At 34.1% G+C, this 22,787-nt stretch overlaps 1 protein-coding gene across 1 annotated transcript in view; it reads right to left on the bottom strand.

The window, feature by feature from the left end:
* LOC110519153 (protein CBFA2T1-like) overlaps nt 1–22,787 on the bottom strand; it is a 193,325-nt gene that overhangs the window by 9,988 nt on the left and 160,550 nt on the right. The window contains exons 9-10 of the mRNA XM_036953638.1: nt 19,907–19,978; nt 11,655–11,845 (exon numbers count right to left, since the gene is read on the bottom strand). Coding sequence (XP_036809533.1) covers nt 11,655–11,845; nt 19,907–19,978 — 263 coding nt within the window. The remainder of the gene's footprint in view (nt 1–11,654; nt 11,846–19,906; nt 19,979–22,787) is intronic.

The raw sequence follows: 22,787 nt of genomic DNA, 5'->3' as shown, positions 1-22,787 counted from the left end.
ATACATTCTGGTATAATAAATCAATATTAAATACATTCTGGTATAATACATCCATAATAAATACATTCTGGTATAATCCATCTATAATAAATACATTCTGGTATAATAAATCAATATTAAATACATTCTGGTATAATCCATCCATAATAAATACATTCTGGTATAATCCATCCATAATAAATACATTCTGGTATAATACATCAATATTAAATACATTCTGGTATAAACCATCCATAATAAATACATTCTGGTATAATAAATACATTCTGGTATAATAAATCAATATTAAATACATTCTGGTATAATAAATACATTCTGGTATAATAAATCAATAATAAATACATTCTGGTATAATCCATCCATAATAAATACATTCTGGTATAATCCATCCATAATAAATACATTCTGGTATAATACATCAATATTAAATACATTCTGGTATAATAAATCAATATTAAATACATTCTGGTATAATAAATCAATATTAAATACATTCTGGTATAATAAATCAATAATAAATACATTCTGGTATAATCCATCCATAATAAATACATTCTGGTATAATAAATCAATATTAAATACATTCTGGTATAATCCATCCATAATAAATACATTCTGGTATAATACATCAATATTAAATACATTCTGGTATAATCCATCCATAATAAATACATTCTGGTATAATACATCCATAATAAATACATTCTGGTATAATACATCAATATTAAATACATTCTGGTATAATAAATCAATATTAAATACATTCTGGTATAATAAATCAATATTAAATACATTCTGGTATAATAAATCAATAATAAATACATTCTGGTATAATCCATCCATAATAAATACATTCTGGTATAATAAATCAATATTAAATACATTCTGGTATAATCCATCCATAATAAATACATTCTGGTATAATAAATCAATATTAAATACATTCTGGTATAATAAATCAATATTAAATACATTCTGGTATAATAAATCAATATTAAATACATTCTGGTATAATACATCCATAATAAATACATTCTGGTATAATAAATACATTCTGGTAAAATAAATACATTCTGGTATAATCCATCCATAATAAATACATTCTGGTATAATAAATACATTCTGGTATAATCCATCCATATTAAATACATTCTGGTATAATACATCCATAATAAATACATTCTGGTATAATAAATACATTCTGGTATAATAAATACATTCTGGTATAATAAATCAATATTAAATACATTCTGGTATAATCCATCCATATTAAATACATTCTGGTATAATCCATCCATAATAAATACATTCTGGTATAAACCATCCATAATAAATACATTCTGGTATAATCCATCAATATTAAATACATTCTGGTATAATCCATCCATAATAAATACATTCTGGTATAATACATCCATAATAAATACATTCTGGTATAATAAATAAATAATAAATACATTCTGGTATAATAAATCAATATTAAATACATTCTGGTATAATCCATCCATAATAAATACATTCTGGTATAATAAATACATTCTGGTATAATAAATACATTCTGGTATAATAAATACATTCTGGTATAATCCATCCATAATAAATACATTCTGGTATAATAAATACATTCTGGTATAATACATCCATAATAAATACATTCTGGTATAATAAATCAATATTAAATACATTCTGGTATAATAAATACATTCTGGTATAATCCATCCATATTAAATACATTCTGGTATAATACATCCATAATAAATACATTCTGGTATAATACATCCATAATAAATACATTCTGGTATAATACATCCATAATAAATACATTCTGGTATAATAAATCAATATTAAATACATTCTGGTATAATCCATCCATAATAAATACATTCTGGTATAATAAATACATTCTGGTATAATAAATACATTCTGGTATAATAAATCAATATTAAATACATTCTGGTATAATCCATCCATAATAAATACATTCTGGTATAATAAATACATTCTGGTATAATAAATACATTCTGGTATAATCCATCCATAATAAATACATTCTGGTATAATCCATCCATAATAAATACATTCTGGTATAATACATCCATATTAAATACATTCTGGTATAATAAATACATTCTGGTATAATAAATCAATAATAAATACATTCTGGTATAATCCATCCATAATAAATACATTCTGGTATAATAAATCAATATTAAATACATTCTGGTATAATAAATACATTCTGGTATAATAAATCAATATTAAATACATTCTGGTATAATAAATACATTCTGGTATAATAAATCAATATTAAATACATTCTGGTATAATAAATCAATATTAAATACATTCTGGTATAATACATCCATAATAAATACATTCTGGTATAATACATCAATATTAAATACATTCTGGTATAATAAATCAATATTAAATACATTCTGGTATAATACATCCATAATAAATACATTCTGGTATAATCCATCCATAATAAATACATTCTGGTATAATAAATACATTCTGGTATAATCCATCCATAATAAATACATTCTGGTATAATACATCCATAATAAATACATTCTGGTATAATAAATCAATATTAAATACATTCTGGTATAATAAATCAATATTAAATACATTCTGGTATAATCCATCCATAATAAATACATTCTGGTATAATCCATCCATAATAAATACATTCTGGTATAATACATCCATAATAAATACATTCTGGTATAATAAATCAATATTAAATACATTCTGGTATAATCCATCCATAATAAATACATTCTGGTATAATACATCCATAATAAATACATTCTGGTATAATACATCCATAATAAATACATTCTGGTATAATAAATAAATCTTAAATACATTCTGGTATAATCCATCCATAATAAATACATTCTGGTATAATCCATCCATAATAAATACATTCTGGTATAATAAATCAATATTAAATACATTCTGGTATAATAAATACATTCTGGTATAATCCATCCATAATAAATACATTCTGGTATAATCCATCCATAATAAATACATTCTGGTATAATACATCCATAATAAATACATTCTGGTATAATAAATCAATATTAAATACATTCTGGTATAATACATCCATAATAAATACATTCTGGTATAATACATCAATATTAAATACATTCTGGTATAATCCATCCATAATAAATACATTCTGGTATAATAAATCAATATTAAATACATTCTGGTATAATAAATCAATATTAAATACATTCTGGTATAATACATCCATAATAAATACATTCTGGTATAATACATCCATATTAAATACATTCTGGTATAATACATCCATAATAAATACATTCTGGTATAATAAATACATTCTGGTATAATACATCCATAATAAATACATTCTGGTATAATCCATCCATAATAAATACATTCTGGTATAATAAATCAATATTAAATACATTCTGGTATATTAAATACATTCTGGTATAAACCATCCATAATAAATACATTCTGGTATAATAAATACATTCTGGTATAATCCATCCATAATAAATACATTCTGGTATAATAAATACATTCTGGTATAATCCATCCATAATAAATACATTCTGGTATAATACATCCATAATAAATACATTCTGGTATAATACATCCATAATAAATACATTCTGGTATAATCCATCCATATTAAATACATTCTGGTATAAACCATCCATAATAAATACATTCTGGTATAATCCATCCATAATAAATACATTCTGGTATAATAAATACATTCTGGTATAATCCATCCATAATAAATACATTCTGGTATAATAAATCCATAATAAATACATTCTGGTATAATCCATCCATAATAAATACATTCTGGTATAATCCATCCATAATAAATACATTCTGGTATAATCCATCCATAATAAATACATTCTGGTATAATAAATACATTCTGGTATAATAAATCAATATTAAATACATTCTGGTATAATCCATCCATAATAAATACATTCTGGTATAATCCATCCATAATAAATACATTCTGGTATAATAAATACATTCTGGTATAATAAATCAATATTAAATACATTCTGGTATAATCCATCCATAATAAATACATTCTGGTATAATCCATCCATAATAAATACATTCTGGTATAATAAATACATTCTGGTATAATAAATCAATATTAAATACATTCTGGTATAATAAATACATTCTGGTATAATCCATCCATAATAAATACATTCTGGTATAATCCATCCATAATAAATACATTCTGGTATAATAAATCAATATTAAATACATTCTGGTATAATAAATCAATATTAAATACATTCTGGTATAATCCATCCATAATAAATACATTCTGGTATAATACATCCATAATAAATACATTCTGGTATAATACATCCATAATAAATACATTCTGGTATAATAAATCAATAATAAATACATTCTGGTATAATACATCCATAATAAATACATTCTGGTATAATCCATCCATAATAAATACATTCTGGTATAATACATCCATAATAAATACATTCTGGTATAATAAATCAATATTAAATACATTCTGGTATAATAAATCAATATTAAATACATTCTGGTATAATCCATCCATAATAAATACATTCTGGTATAATCCATCCATAATAAATACATTCTGGTATAATAAATCAATATTAAATACATTCTGGTATAATACATCCATAATAAATACATTCTGGTATAAACCATCCATAATAAATACATTCTGGTATAATAAATCAATATTAAATACATTCTGGTATAATAAATCAATATTAAATACATTCTGGTATAATAAATCAATAATAAATACATTCTGGTATAATCCATCCATAATAAATACATTCTGGTATAATAAATACATTCTGGTATAATAAATCAATATTAAATACATTCTGGTATAATACATCCATAATAAATACATTCTGGTATAATCCATCCATAATAAATACATTCTGGTATAATCCATCTATAATAAATACATTCTGGTATAATAAATCAATATTAAATACATTCTGGTATAATCCATCCATAATAAATACATTCTGGTATAATACATCCATAATAAATACATTCTGGTATAATAAATCAATATTAAATACATTCTGGTATAATCCATCCATAATAAATACATTCTGGTATAATACATCCATAATAAATACATTCTGGTATAATAAATCAATATTAAATACATTCTGGTATAATAAATCAATATTAAATACATTCTGGTATAATACATCCATAATAAATACATTCTGGTATAATAAATACATTCTGGTATAATAAATCAATATTAAATACATTCTGGTATAATCCATCCATAATAAATACATTCTGGTATAATCCATCCATAATAAATACATTCTGGTATAATCCATCCATAATAAATACATTCTGGTATAATAAATCAATATTAAATACATTCTGGTATAATAAATCAATATTAAATACATTCTGGTATAATAAATCAATATTAAATACATTCTGGTATAATAAATACATTCTGGTAAAATAAATCAATATTAAATACATTCTGGTATAATAAATACATTCTGGTATAATAAATACATTCTGGTATAATAAATACATTCTGGTATAATAAATCAATATTAAATACATTCTGGTATAATACATCCATAATAAATACATTCTGGTATAATAAATACATTCTGGTATAATAAATACATTCTGGTATAATAAATCAATATTAAATACATTCTGGTATAATCCATCCATATTAAATACATTCTGGTATAATAAATACATTCTGGTATAATAAATCAATATTAAATACATTCTGGTATAATAAATACATTCTGGTATAATCCATCCATAATAAATACATTCTGGTATAATAAATACATTCTGGTATAATAAATACATTCTGGTATAATACATCCATAATAAATACATTCTGGTATAATACATCCATATTAAATACATTCTGGTATAAACCATCCATAATAAATACATTCTGGTATAATCCATCAATATTAAATACATTCTGGTATAATCCATCCATAATAAATACATTCTGGTATAATACATCCATAATAAATACATTCTGGTATAATAAATAAATAATAAATACATTCTGGTATAATAAATCAATATTAAATACATTCTGGTATAATCCATCCATAATAAATACATTCTGGTATAATAAATACATTCTGGTATAATAAATACATTCTGGTATAATAAATACATTCTGGTATAATCCATCCATAATAAATACATTCTGGTATAATAAATACATTCTGGTATAATACATCCATAATAAATACATTCTGGTATAATAAATCAATATTAAATACATTCTGGTATAATAAATACATTCTGGTATAATCCATCCATATTAAATACATTCTGGTATAATACATCCATAATAAATACATTCTGGTATAATACATCCATAATAAATACATTCTGGTATAATACATCCATAATAAATACATTCTGGTATAATAAATCAATATTAAATACATTCTGGTATAATCCATCCATAATAAATACATTCTGGTATAATAAATACATTCTGGTATAATAAATACATTCTGGTATAATAAATCAATATTAAATACATTCTGGTATAATCCATCCATAATAAATACATTCTGGTATAATAAATACATTCTGGTATAATAAATACATTCTGGTATAATCCATCCATAATAAATACATTCTGGTATAATCCATCCATAATAAATACATTCTGGTATAATACATCCATATTAAATACATTCTGGTATAATAAATACATTCTGGTATAATAAATCAATAATAAATACATTCTGGTATAATCCATCCATAATAAATACATTCTGGTATAATAAATCAATATTAAATACATTCTGGTATAATAAATACATTCTGGTATAATAAATCAATATTAAATACATTCTGGTATAATAAATACATTCTGGTATAATAAATCAATATTAAATACATTCTGGTATAATAAATCAATATTAAATACATTCTGGTATAATAAATCAATATTAAATACATTCTGGTATAATCCATCCATAATAAATACATTCTGGTATAATAAATCAATATTAAATACATTCTGGTATAATAAATCAATATTAAATACATTCTGGTATAATAAATAAATAATAAATACATTCTGGTATAATCCATCCATAATAAATACATTCTGGTATAATCCATCCATAATAAATACATTCTGGTATAATACATCCATAATAAATACATTCTGGTATAATAAATCAATATTAAATACATTCTGGTATAATACATCCATAATAAATACATTCTGGTATAATCCATCCATAATAAATACATTCTGGTATAATCCATCCATAATAAATACATTCTGGTATAATACATCCATAATAAATACATTCTGGTATAATAAATCAATATTAAATACATTCTGGTATAATAAATACATTCTGGTATAATACATCCATAATAAATACATTCTGGTATAATACATCCATATTAAATACATTCTGGTATAATAAATCAATATTAAATACATTCTGGTATAATAAATCAATATTAAATACATTCTGGTATAATAAATACATTCTGGTATAATAAATACATTCTGGTATAATAAATCAATATTAAATACATTCTGGTATAATAAATACATTCTGGTAAAATAAATCAATATTAAATACATTCTGGTATAATAAATCAATATTAAATACATTCTGGTATAATAAATCAATATTAAATACATTCTGGTATAATCCATCCATAATAAATACATTCTGGTATAATCCATCCATAATAAATACATTCTGGTATAATACATCCATAATAAATACATTCTGGTATAATCCATCCATAATAAATACATTCTGGTATAATAAATCAATATTAAATACATTCTGGTATAATCCATCCATAATAAATACATTCTGGTATAATACATCCATAATAAATACATTCTGGTATAATACATCCATAATAAATACATTCTGGTATAATAAATAAATCTTAAATACATTCTGGTATAATCCATCCATAATAAATACATTCTGGTATAATCCATCCATAATAAATACATTCTGGTATAATAAATCAATATTAAATACATTCTGGTATAATAAATACATTCTGGTATAATAAATACATTCTGGTATAATACATCCATAATAAATACATTCTGGTATAATAAATCAATATTAAATACATTCTGGTATAATACATCCATAATAAATACATTCTGGTATAATACATCAATATTAAATACATTCTGGTATAATAAATACATTCTGGTATAATAAATCAATATTAAATACATTCTGGTATAATACATCCATAATAAATACATTCTGGTATAATACATCCATAATAAATACATTCTGGTATAATAAATCAATATTAAATACATTCTGGTATAATAAATCAATATTAAATACATTCTGGTATAATACATCAATATTAAATACATTCTGGTATAATAAATCAATATTAAATACATTCTGGTATAATAAATCAATATTAAATACATTCTGGTATAATAAATCAATATTAAATACATTCTGGTATAATACATCAATATTAAATACATTCTGGTATAATAAATCAATATTAAATACATTCTGGTATAATCCATCCATAATAAATACATTCTGGTATAATCCATCCATAATAAATACATTCTGGTATAATACATCCATAATAAATACATTCTGGTATAATACATCAATATTAAATACATTCTGGTATAATAAATCAATATTAAATACATTCTGGTATAATAAATACATTCTGGTATAATAAATACATTCTGGTATAATACATCCATAATAAATACATTCTGGTATAATAAATCAATATTAAATACATTCTGGTATAATACATCCATAATAAATACATTCTGGTATAATAAATCAATATTAAATACATTCTGGTATAATAAATCAATATTAAATACATTCTGGTATAATAAATCAATATTAAATACATTCTGGTATAATACATCCATAATAAATACATTCTGGTATAATACATCCATAATAAATACATTCTGGTATAATAAATCAATATTAAATACATTCTGGTATAATACATCAATATTAAATACATTCTGGTATAATCCATCCATAATAAATACATTCTGGTATAATAAATCAATATTAAATACATTCTGGTATAATAAATCAATATTAAATACATTCTGGTATAATAAATCAATATTAAATACATTCTGGTATAATAAATCAATATTAAATACATTCTGGTATAATACATCCATAATAAATACATTCTGGTATAATAAATACATTCTGGTATAATAAATCAATATTAAATACATTCTGGTATATTAAATACATTCTGGTATAATAAATCAATATTAAATACATTCTGGTATAATAAATACATTCTGGTATAATAAATCAATATTAAATACATTCTGGTATAATACATCCATAATAAATACATTCTGGTATAATAAATCAATATTAAATACATTCTGGTATAATAAATCAATATTAAATACATTCTGGTATAATCCATCCATAATAAATACATTCTGGTATAATAAATACATTCTGGTATAATAAATACATTCTGGTATAATAAATACATTCTGGTATAATAAATCAATATTAAATACATTCTGGTATAATACATCCATAATAAATACATTCTGGTATAATACATCAATATTAAATACATTCTGGTATAATAAATCAATATTAAATACATTCTGGTATAATACATCCATAATAAATACATTCTGGTATAATACATCCATATTAAATACATTCTGGTATAATCCATCCATAATAAATACATTCTGGTATAATCCATCCATAATAAATACATTCTGGTATAATAAATACATTCTGGTATAATAAATCAATATTAAATACATTCTGGTATAATCCATCCATAATAAATACATTCTGGTATAATAAATACATTCTGGTATAATAAATCAATAATAAATACATTCTGGTATAATACATCCATAATAAATACATTCTGGTATAATCCATCCATAATAAATACATTCTGGTATAATAAATCAATATTAAATACATTCTGGTATAATAAATCAATATTAAATACATTCTGGTATAATCCATCCATAATAAATACATTCTGGTATAATAAATACATTCTGGTATAATACATCCATAATAAATACATTCTGGTATAATACATCCATAATAAATACATTCTGGTATAATAAATCAATAATAAATACATTCTGGTATAATAAATCAATAATAAATACATTCTGGTATAATACATCCATAATAAATACATTCTGGTATAATAAATCAATATTAAATACATTCTGGTATAATACATCCATAATAAATACATTCTGGTATAATAAATCAATAATAAATACATTCTGGTATAATAAATCAATATTAAATACATTCTGGTATAATCCATCCATAATAAATACATTCTGGTATAATAAATACATTCTGGTATAATAAATCAATATTAAATACATTCTGGTATAATACATCCATAATAAATACATTCTGGTATAATACATCCATAATAAATACATTCTGGTATAATAAATCAATATTAAATACATTCTGGTATAATACATCAATATTAAATACATTCTGGTATAATAAATCAATATTAAATACATTCTGGTATAATCCATCCATAATAAATACATTCTGGTATAATACATCAATATTAAATACATTCTGGTATAATAAATCAATATTAAATACATTCTGGTATAATCCATCCATAATAAATACATTCTGGTATAATAAATACATTCTGGTATAATACATCCATAATAAATACATTCTGGTATAATCCATCCATAATAAATACATTCTGGTATAATAAATCAATATTAAATACATTCTGGTATAATACATCCATAATAAATACATTCTGGTATAATACATCCATAATAAATACATTCTGGTATAATACATCCATAATAAATACATTCTGGTATAATCCATCCATAATAAATACATTCTGGTATAATACATCCATAATAAATACATTCTGGTATAATACATCCATAATAAATACATTCTGGTATAATAAATACATTCTGGTATAATAAATCAATAATAAATACATTCTGGTATAATAAATCAATATTAAATACATTCTGGTATAATCCATCCATATTAAATACATTCTGGTATAATACATCCATAATAAATACATTCTGGTATAATACATCCATAATAAATACATTCTGGTATAATACATCCATAATAAATACATTCTGGTATAATAAATCAATATTAAATACATTCTGGTATAATACATCCATAATAAATACATTCTGGTATAATACATCCATAATAAATACATTCTGGTATAATACATCCATAATAAATACATTCTGGTATAATAAATACATTCTGGTATAATCCATCCATAATAAATACATTCTGGTATAATACATCCATAATAAATACATTCTGGTATAATAAATACATTCTGGTATAATCCATCCATAATAAATACATTCTGGTATAATAAATACATTCTGGTATAATAAATAAATAATAAATACATTCTGGTATAATCCATCTATAATAAATACTCTGGTATAATCCATCTATAATAAATACTCTGGTATTCTGGTATATCCAGAATATTCTGGTACATAGTAGATCAATAAAGTGTCCTACCTCGCTGGAGTCCTCCTGCTGGTTGATGACAGTCAGTGCGTCCTCCGCTGCCTGTCTCTTGGCCTCTGCCACCGTACGCTCCATCTTGGACCGCTCAGTGCTTATCATCTCATGGGCCTTCCTCTCTGCCTCTGACACCGCCTTCTGGAGCTCTGATATGGCCTGGCGCTTCACCTCGTTCACAGCCTCTTCTGAAACACATTCAGAGATATCCTCAAGGACCCATACAACCAGCCCCTAACCCTCTAACCCACTAACCCTCTAACCCCAAACCTAACCCTCTAACCCACTAACCCTCTAACCCTCGAACCCTCGAACCCTCGAACCCTCTAACCCCCTACCCCCTAACCCTCTAACCCCAAACCTAACCCTCTAACCCCAACCCTAACCCCCAACCCGCTAACCCTCTAACCCTCTAACCCCAACCCTAACCCCCTACCCCCCTAACCCTCTAACCCCAACCCTAACCCCCTACCCCCCTAACCCTCTAACCCCAAACCTAACCCTCTAACCCCAACCCTAACCCCCTAACCCACTAATCCTCTAACCCCAAACCTAACCATCTAACCCCAACCCTAACCCCCTAACCCGCTAACCCTCTAACCCTATAACTCCCTAACCCCCTAACCCTCTAACCCCCTAACTCTCTAACCCTCTAACCCCAAACCTAACCCCCTACCCCCCTAAACCACTAACCCTCTAACCCCCTAACCCCCTAACCCTCTAACCCCCTAACCCACTAACCCTCTAACCCCAAACCTAACCCTGTAACCCCAACCCTAACCCTGTAACCCCAACCCTAACCCCCTAACCCGCTAACCCTCTAACCCTCTAACCCTCCAACCCCAACCCTAACCCCCTACCCCCCTAACCCTCTAACCCCAAACCTAACCCTCTAACCCCAACCCTAACCCCTTACCCACTAACCCTCTAACCCCAACCCTAACTCCCTAACCTGCTGACCCTCTAACCCCCTAACCCTCTAACCCCAAACCTAACCCTCTAACCCCAAACCTAACCCCCTACCCCCTAACCTACTAACCCTCTAACTCCCTAACCCTCTAACCGCCTAACTCTCTAACCCTCTAACTCCAAACCTAACCCCCTACCCCCCTAACCCACTAACCCCCTAACCCTCTAACCCCCTAACCCTCTAACCCACTAACCCTCTAACCCCAAACCTAACCCTGTAACCCCAACCCTAACCCTCTAACCCCCTAACCCTCTAACCCTCTAACCCACTAACCCTCTAACCCTCTAACCCCAAACCTAACCCTCTAACCCCAACCCCCTAACCCTCTAACCCCCTAACCCTCTAACCCCCTAACCCTCTAACCCCTTAACCCCAACCCCCTAACCCCTTAACCCTAACCCCTTAACCCCCTAACCCCAACCCTAACCCCTAACCCCATAACACCCTAACCCTCTAACCCCAACCCTAACACTCTAACCCCAACCCTAACCCCCTAACCCCCTACCCCCCTAACCCCGACCCTAACCCCAACCCTAACCCCCTACCCCCCTAACCTCTAACCCCCTAACCCTCTAACCCCTAACCCCCTAACCCCCTAACCCCATAACCTCTAACCCCCTAACCCTCTAACCCCTAACCCCCTACCCCCTAACCTCTAACCCCCTAACCCTCTAACCCCTAACCCCCAACCCCCTAACCTCTAACCCCCTACCCCCCTAACCTCTAACCCCCTAACCCTCTAACCCCTAACCCCCTAACCCCCTAACCTCTAACCCCCTAACCCTCTAACCCCCTAACCCCCTACCCCCCTAACCTCTAACCCCCTAACCCTCTAACCCCTAACCCCCTAACATCTAACCCCCTAACCCTCTATCCCCCTAACCCCCTAACCCTCTAACTCCCTAACCCTCTAACCCCCTAACCTCTAACCCCCTACCCCCCTAACCCCCTACCCCTCTAACCTCTAACCTCTAACCCCTAACCCCCTACCCCCCTAACCCCCTACCCCCCTAACCTCTAACCTCTAACCTCTAACCCCTAACCAGTGCTGAGTGACTAGTACTTTTTTTAGGTCGGTTCGGTTTTGATGTCAGTTTTGATCGTTTTTTCTCGACATTACATGATGAAATAATGACATTAAAATGACTTTAGAGGTTTTTTAAGGGAAATTCCAAAGCCGAAAAAAAATAGTGAACATTCATTCAATCGCCAAAACACAGAAAATATTTCCATTGTCTCTGTTAGTTCCACACTGGATATACATCAATATATCAACAGGAAATGACTATGAAATAATACAATATTTCAGTTGGTGTACATTACAGCTCAGCTCAGGCAACAGCAACCAAATAACCAGTCACCATTCTCTCTGCTCCCCACACTGTCTTCAGTACTGTCTACTGTCTTTAGTACTGTCTCAGTACTGTCTACTGTCTTCAGTACTGTCTTCAGTACTGTCTACTGTCTTTAGTACTGTCTCAGTACTGTCTACTGTCTTCAGTACTGTCTTTAGTACTGTCTCAGTACTGTCTACTGTCTTCAGTACTGTCTACTGTCTTCAGTACTGTCTTCAGTACTGTCTACTGTCTTCAGTACTGTCTACTGTCTTCAGTACTGTCTCAGTACTGTCTACTGTCTTCAGTACTGTCTCAGTACTGTCTACTGTCTTCAGTACTGTCTTCAGTACTGTCTACTGTCTTCAGTACTGTCTACTGTCTTCAGTACTGTCTCAGTACTGTCTACTGTCTTCAGTACTGTCTTCAGTACTGTCTTCAGTACTGTCTACTGTCTTCAGTACTGTCTCAGTACTGTCTACTGTCTTCAGTACTGTCTTCAGTACTGTCTCAGTACTGTCTACTGTCTTCAGTACTGTCTACTGTCTTCAGTACTGTCTTCAGTACTGTCTACTGTCTTCAGTACTGTCTCAGTACTGTCTACTGTCTTCAGTACTGTCTTTAGTACTGTCTACTGTCTTCAGTACTGTCTACTGTCTTCAGTACTGTCTCAGTACTGTCTACTGTCTTCAGTACTGTCTTCAGTACTGTCTTCAGTACTGTCTTCAGTACTGTCTACTGTCTTCAGTACTGTCTCAGTACTGTCTACTGTCTTCAGTACTGTCTTCAGTACTGTCTCAGTACTGTCTACTGTCTTCAGTACTGTCTTCTGTCTTTAGTACTGTCTCAGTACTGTCTACTGTCTTTAGTACTGTCTCAGTACTGTCTACTGTCTTCAGTACTGTCTACTGTCTTCAGTACTGTCTACTGTCTTTAGTACTGTCTCAGTACTGTCTACTGTCTTCAGTACTGTCTTTAGTACTGTCTTCAGTACTGTCTACTGTCTTCAGTACTGTCTACTGTCTTCAGTACTGTCTTTAGTACTGTCTTTAGTACTGTCTACTGTCTTCAGTACTGTCTCAGTACTGTCTACTGTCTTCAGTACTGTCTTCAGTACTGTCTCAGTACTGTCTACTGTCTTCAGTACTGTCTACTGTCTTCAGTACTGTCTTCAGTACTGTCTACTGTCTTCAGTACTGTCTCAGTACTGTCTACTGTCTTCAGTACTGTCTTTAGTACTGTCTACTGTCTTCAGTACTGTCTACTGTCTTCAGTACTGTCTCAGTACTGTCTACTGTCTTCAGTACTGTCTTCAGTACTGTCTTCAGTACTGTCTTCAGTACTGTCTACTGTCTTCAGTACTGTCTCAGTACTGTCTACTGTCTTCAGTACTGTCTTCAGTACTGTCTCAGTACTGTCTACTGTCTTCAGTACTGTCTTCTGTCTTTAGTACTGTCTCAGTACTGTCTACTGTCTTTAGTACTGTCTCAGTACTGTCTACTGTCTTCAGTACTGTCTACTGTCTTCAGTACTGTCTACTGTCTTTAGTACTGTCTCAGTACTGTCTACTGTCTTCAGTACTGTCTTTAGTACTGTCTTCAGTACTGTCTACTGTCTTCAGTACTGTCTACTGTCTTCAGTACTGTCTTTAGTACTGTCTTTAGTACTGTCTTTAGTACCATATTCAGTCAGTAGGCTAGCCTGCATGAGAATGCTGCAGAGCAGTCTGACTAAATAACTGTACTCATTGTTCTAAGTAGATAAGGCATACTTTGAGGATCTACCCCTCTCTTCCTCTCTCACGCGGCCTATGTGGTACACTGTATGTCTATCTAACCTAGCAGGCATAAAAGTATATCCTTCTCTGTCCGAGCCGGAACAGATGCAATGGATTATGGTCATTGTAGTTCATTAATTTAGTTAATTACCAACGAGGTTGAATATTTGCTTAATAAAAACGAACACTTCCTTCAGCTCAGCGTCCTATTCTTTCGTGACTGATTTGATTTCTCTCTAGAGAAACAGAGCTTTAGGCTCACAAAAGTTGTTTAATAACTATCGAACCATCGGGGTCTAGGTCACCTCCCTGACCATGGGGTATTGTGATGTCATTATGGGGTATTGTGATGTCATTATGGGGTATTGTGATGTCATTATGGGGTATTGTGATGTCATTATGGGATATTGTGTGCTGATTTTATGTTTTTTTATTTAATCAATTTCAGGCTGTAACGTAACAAAATGTGAACGAAGGGGTCTGAATACTTTCCCGAAGGTGTGTATTTTCTGTCATTTCTGTCATTTAGGGCTCATCTGTGTCTCAGTATGACTCTGTGATAAAATAAAGGTTGAATAAAAGAGTTATAAAATAACTCCCACAACCCTTCTGGAGCTCTGACATGGCCTGGCGCTTCCTCTTCTGAAACACATTCAGAGAAATCCTCAAAGTCCCAGTCAGCACACAAACACCCAGACAAACATTAACCTACACACAAATTAATTCATGAAATGAAAAAATGATCATAGAAAATAATGGCCGCTTCCTGAATTGTCAAATTGACCCCAAACCCTGGTTTGAAGAGTAGAGATCTGCTTTCAGCATCCGAGTATCAGACCTTTACTCTTAATATTCACCTGTATTTCTCATCAGTGAGTCCTATTGTATTAAAGCAGACTTTCAATTAACGATGATCAGCTGTGAGGTAAATTCACTTGTAGGTTTAATTATTGTCTAAGTACTTTCCATATGCCTGACTAATTACTATACTATTTTTTACAAAGAAAGTAATTCTGTGATGTTTAATTGGTTTGATCCACTAGAGAGAGAATGAGTGATGTTTTGGATCACACTACATGCATGCATCATTTGGACAGATCAACGTTCGATGACAGCGAGTAGTCAAACATTTTATGCTTTTGTCTTTTCAATGTATAATGACCACGTGACAGCATTAGGTCATTCATCTAAAGTAATCTCTTGGAGAAAAAAAATGATTTTAATATAAATCAAAATGTAACAGATACACTTTCAGCTCATTTGACGCCTTAAACATGAGGTCCATTTAAACACACTGCAGAGGAATCCCAGTATTTCCAGCTGAATGTCAGAAGCGGAGGTGGAGGTTATTTTCCATCAATTCTGTAACTTGACTAATTATGTATGCAAATCAGGCAATTTATATTTAAATTATGCATTTCTATTGTGCTCCAAACTGCAGAGGAGAAGGAGGAGAGGAGGGGAGGAGGAGAGGGAGGAGAGGGGAGGGAGGCGGAGGAGGAGGAGGAGAGGGAGAGGGAGGAGGAGGAGGAGGAGGAGAGGAGGGGAGGGAGGGGGACAGGGAGGAGGAGGAGGAGAGGAGGGGAGGAGGAGGAGGAGGAGGGAGAGGGAGGAGGAGGAGAGGAGAGGAGAGGGGGGGAGGGGAGGAGGAGGAGGAGAGGGACGGGGAGGGGGAGGAAGAGGGGGAGGAGGAGAGGAGAGGAGGAATGGAGGAGGAGAGGAGAGGAGGAGGAGGAGAGGAGAGGAGGAGGAGAGGAGAGGAGGAGAAGGAGAGGAGGAGGAGAGAGGAGGAGGACATGGTGTGTGTCTGTGTGTGTATGCATGGTGTGTGGGGAGGGGAGGATGTGAAATTGCAAGTACCATAGATGATACTAATATAATGCAGTATCTCCTCCTCCTCCTCTGCTGTTGTCTTTCAAGATCCTAAATGTGATTCATTCAAACAGAGAAACTCTCTGTGGGTTAATACTCTGTAACTGTGGGTTAATACTCTCTAACTGTGGGTTAATACTCTGTAACTGTGGGTTAATACTTTGTAACTGTGGGTTAATACTCTCTAACTGTGGGTTAATACTCTCTGTAGCTGTGGGTTAATACTCTCTGTAGCTGTGGGTTAATACTTTCTGTAACTGTGGGTTAATACTCTCTGTAACTGTGGGTTAATACTCTGTAGCTGTGGGTTAATACTCTCTGTAACTGTGGGTTAATACTCTATGTAACTGTGGGTTAATACTCTCTGTAACTGTGTGCTAATACTCTCTGTAACTGTGGGTTAATACTCTCTGTAACTGTGGGTTAATACTCTGTAACTGTGGGTTAATACTCTGTAACTGTGGGTTAATACTCTGTAACTGTGGGTTAATACGCTGTAACTGTGGGTTAATACTCTGTAAATATGGGTTAATACTCTCTGTAACTGTGGGTTAATAATCTCTAACTGTGGGTTAATACACTGTAACTGTGGGTTAATACTCTCTAAATGTGGGTTAATACACTGTAACTGTGGGTTAATACTCTCTAACTGTGGATTAATACTCTGCAACTGTGGGTTAATAATCTCTGTAACTGTGGGTTAATACTGTAACTGTGGGTTAATACTCTCTGTAACTGTGGGTTAATACTCTGTAACTGTGGGTTAATACTCTGTAGCTGTGGGTTAATACTCTGTAACTGTGGGTTAATATTCTGTAACTGTGGGTTAATACTCTCTGTAACTGTGGGTTAATAATCTCTAACTGTGGGTTAATACACTGTAACTGTGGGTTAATACTCTCTAAATGTGGGTTAATACACTGTAACTGTGGGTTAATACTCTCTAACTGTGGATTAATACTCTGCAACTGTGGGTTAATAATCTCTGTAACTGTGGGTTAATACTGTAACTGTGGGTTAATACTCTCTGTAACTGTGGGTTAATACTCTGTAACTGTGGGTTAATACTCTGTAGCTGTGGGTTAATACTCTGTAACTGTGGGTTAATATTCTGTAACTGTGGGTTAATACTCTCTGTAACTGTGGGTTAATAATCTCTAACTGTGGGTTAATACTCTCTGTAACTGTGGGTTAATACTCTAGCTGTGGGTTAATACTCTCTAACTGTGGGTTAATACTCTCTAACTGTGGGTTAATACTCTCTGTAACTGTGGGTTAGACCAGCTACTTACTGGCACTGACCAAGCAGGACAGACCAGCTACTTACTGGGACTGACCAGGCCGGACAGACCAGCTACTTACTGATACTGATCAGCCAGGACAGACCAGCTACTGACTGCCACTAATCAGGCAGGACAGACCAGCTACTTAATGATCAGCCAGGACAGACCAGCTACTTAATGATCAGCCAGGACAGACCAGCTATTTAATGATCAGCCAGGACAGACCAGCTACTTAATGATCAGCCAGGACAGACCAGCTACTTAATGATCAGCCAGGACAGACCAGCTACTTACTGGGACTAATCAGACAGGACAGACCAGCTACTTACTGGGACTGACCAGCCAGGACAGACCAGCTACTTACTGGGACTGACCAGGCAGGACAGACCAGCTACTTACTGGGACTGACCAGGCAGGACAGACCAGCTACTTACTGGGACTGACCAAGCAGGACAGACCAGCTACTTACTGGGACTGACCAAGCAGGACAGACCAGCTACTTACTGGGACTGACCAAGCAGGACAGACCAGCTACTTACTGGGACTGACCAAGCAGGACAGACCAGCTACTTACTGGGACCAATCAGACAGGACAGACCAGCTACTTACTGGGACTGACCAAGCAGGACATACCAGCTACTTACTGGGACTGACCAGGCAGGACAGACCAGCTCCTTTGCCTTGATCACATTGAGAGAGAGCTTGTGGCACCACACTGTCGGTAATCAGGCCTACCACTGTTGTGTCGTCAGCAAACTTAATAATGGTGTTGGAGTTGTGCTTGGCCATGCAGTCATGAGTGAACAGGGAGTACAGGAGGGGACTAAGCACACACCCCTGAGGGGCCCCGTGTTGAGGATCAGCATAGCAGATGTGTTGTTGCTGTGAGAGAGAGAGAGAGAGAGAGAGAGAGAGAGAGAGAGAGAGAGAGAGAGAGAGAGAGAGAGAGAGAAAGAAAGAGAGAGAGAGAGAGAGAGAGAGAGAGAGAAAGAGAGAGAGAGAGAGATACTCACCGGCTTTCTTCCAGATTTCTTCAGGTATGTATCCGGTCGTCATTGGTCTATGGAGAAGATCCCGGTGAATCTCTAGAAGACAGACACACAGCCCAGTCAACTAGTAGACAGACACGCAGCCCAGTCAGCTAGTAGACAGACACACAGCCCAGTCAACTAGTAGACAGACACACAGCCCAGTCAACCAGTAGACAGACACACAGCCCAGTCAACTAGTAGACAGACACACAGCCCAGTCAACTAGTAGACAGACACACAGCCCAGTCAACTATTAGACAGACACACAGCCCAGTCAACTAGTAGACAGACACACAGCCCAGTCAACCAGTAGACAGACACACAGCCCAGTCAACCAGTAGACAGACACACAGCCCAGTCAACTAGTAGACAGACACACAGCCCAGTCAACCAGTAGACAGACACACAGCCCAGTCAACTAGTAGACAGACACACAGCCCAGTCAACTAGTAGACAGACACACAGCCCAGTCAACCAGTAGACAGACACACAGCCCAGTCAACTAGAAGACAGACACACAGCCCAGTCAACTAGTAGACAGACACACAGCCCAGTCAACTAGTAGACAGACAAACAGCCCAGTCAACCAGTAGACAGACACACAGCCCAGTCAACTAGAAGAGAGACACACAGCCCAGTCAACTAGTAGACAGACACACAGCCCAGTCAACTAGTAGACAGACACACAGCCCAGTCAACTAGTAGACAGACACACAGCCCAGTCAACCAGTAGACAGACACACAGCCCAGTCAACCAGTAGACAGACACACAGCCCAGTCAACTATTAGACAGACACACAGCCCAGTCAACTAGTAGACAGACATAAAGCCCAGTCAACCAGTAGACAGACACACAGCCCAGTCAACTAGTAGACAGACACACAGCCCAGTCAACCAGTAGAAAGACACACAGCCCAGTCAACTAGAAGACAGACACACAGCCCAGTCAACTAGTAGACAGACACACAGCCCAGTCAACTAGTAGACAGACATACAGCCCAGTCAACTAGTAGACAGACACACAGCCCAGTCAACTAGTAGACAGACACACAGCCCAGTCAACCAGTAGACAGACACACAGCCCAGTCAACTAGAAGACAGACACACAGCCCAGTCAACTAGTAGACAGACACACAGCCCAGTCAACTAGTAGACAGACACACAGCCCAGTCAACCAGTAGACAGACACACAGCCCAGTCAACTAGTAGACAGACATACAGCCCAGTCAACCAGTAGACAGACACACAGCCCAGTCAACTAGTAGACAGACACACAGCCCAGTCAACCAGTAGACAGACACACAGCCCAGTCAACTAGAAGACAGACACACAGCCCAGTCAACTAGTAGACAGACACACAGCCCAGTCAACTAGTAGACAGACATACAGCCCAGTCAACTAGTAGACAGACACACAGCCCAGTCAACTAGTAGACAGACACACAGCCCAGTCAACCAGTAGACAGACACACAGCCCAGTCAACTAGAAGACAGACACACAGCCCAGTCAACTAGTAGACAGACACACAGCCCAGTCAACTAGTAGACAGACACACAGCCCAGTCAACCAGTAGACAGACACACAGCCCAGTCAACTAGAAGAGAGACACACAGCCCAGTCAACTAGTAGACAGACACACAGCCCAGTCAACTAGTAGACAGACACACAGCCCAGTCAACTAGTAGACAGACACACAGCCCAGTCAACCAGTAGACAGACACACAGCCCAGTCAACCAGTAGACAGACACACAGCCCAGTCAACCAGTAGACAGACACACAGCCCAGTCAACTATTAGACAGACACACAGCCCAGTCAACTAGTAGACAGACATACAGCCCAGTCAACCAGTAGACAGACACACAGCCCAGTCAACTAGTAGACAGACACACAGCCCAGTCAACCAGTAGACAGACACACAGCCCAGTCAACTAGTAGACAGACACACAGCCCAGTCAACTAGTAGACAGACACACAGCCCAGTCAACCAGTAGACAGACACACAGCCCAGTCAACTAGAAGACAGACACACAGCCCAGTCAACTAGAAGACAGACACATAGCCCAGTCAACTAGTAGACAGACACACAGCCCAGTCAACTAGTAGACAGACACACAGCCCAGTCAACCAGTAGACAGACACACAGCCCAGTCAACTAGAAGAGAGACACACAGCCCAGTCAACTAGTAGACAGACACACAGCCCAGTCAACCAGTAGACAGACACACAGCCCAGTCAACTAGTAGACAGACACACAGCCCAGTCAACTAGTAGACAGACACACAGCCCAGTCAACCAGTAGACAGACACACAGCCCAGTCAACTAGAAGACAGACACACAGCCCAGTCAACTAGAAGACAGACACATAGCCCAGTCAACTAGTAGACAGACACACAGCCCAGTCAACTAGTAGACAGACACACAGCCCAGTCAACCAGTAGACAGACACACAGCCCAGTCAACTAGAAGAGAGACACACAGCCCAGTCAACTAGTAGACAGACACACAGCCCAGTCAACTAGTAGACAGACACACAGCCCAGTCAACCAGTAGACAGACACACAGCCCAGTCAACCAGTAGACAGACACACAGCCCAGTCAACCAGTAGACAGACACACAGCCCAGTCAACTATTAGACAGACACACAGCCCAGTCAACTAGTAGACAGACACACAGCCCAGTCAACCAGTAGACAGACACACAGCCCAGTCAACCAGTAGACAGACACACAGCCCAGTCAACTAGTAGACAGACACACAGCCCAGTCAACCAGTAGACAGACACACAGCCCAGTCAACTAGTAGACAGACACACAGCCCAGTCAACTAGTAGACAGACACACAGCCCAGTCAACCAGTAGAC

The sequence above is a fragment of the Oncorhynchus mykiss genome, chromosome 18 (genome assembly GCF_013265735.2).
Source record: "Oncorhynchus mykiss isolate Arlee chromosome 18, USDA_OmykA_1.1, whole genome shotgun sequence".
Classification (NCBI taxonomy): Eukaryota; Metazoa; Chordata; class Actinopteri; order Salmoniformes; family Salmonidae; genus Oncorhynchus; species Oncorhynchus mykiss.
This window is presented reverse-complemented; position numbering and strand designations above follow the sequence as displayed.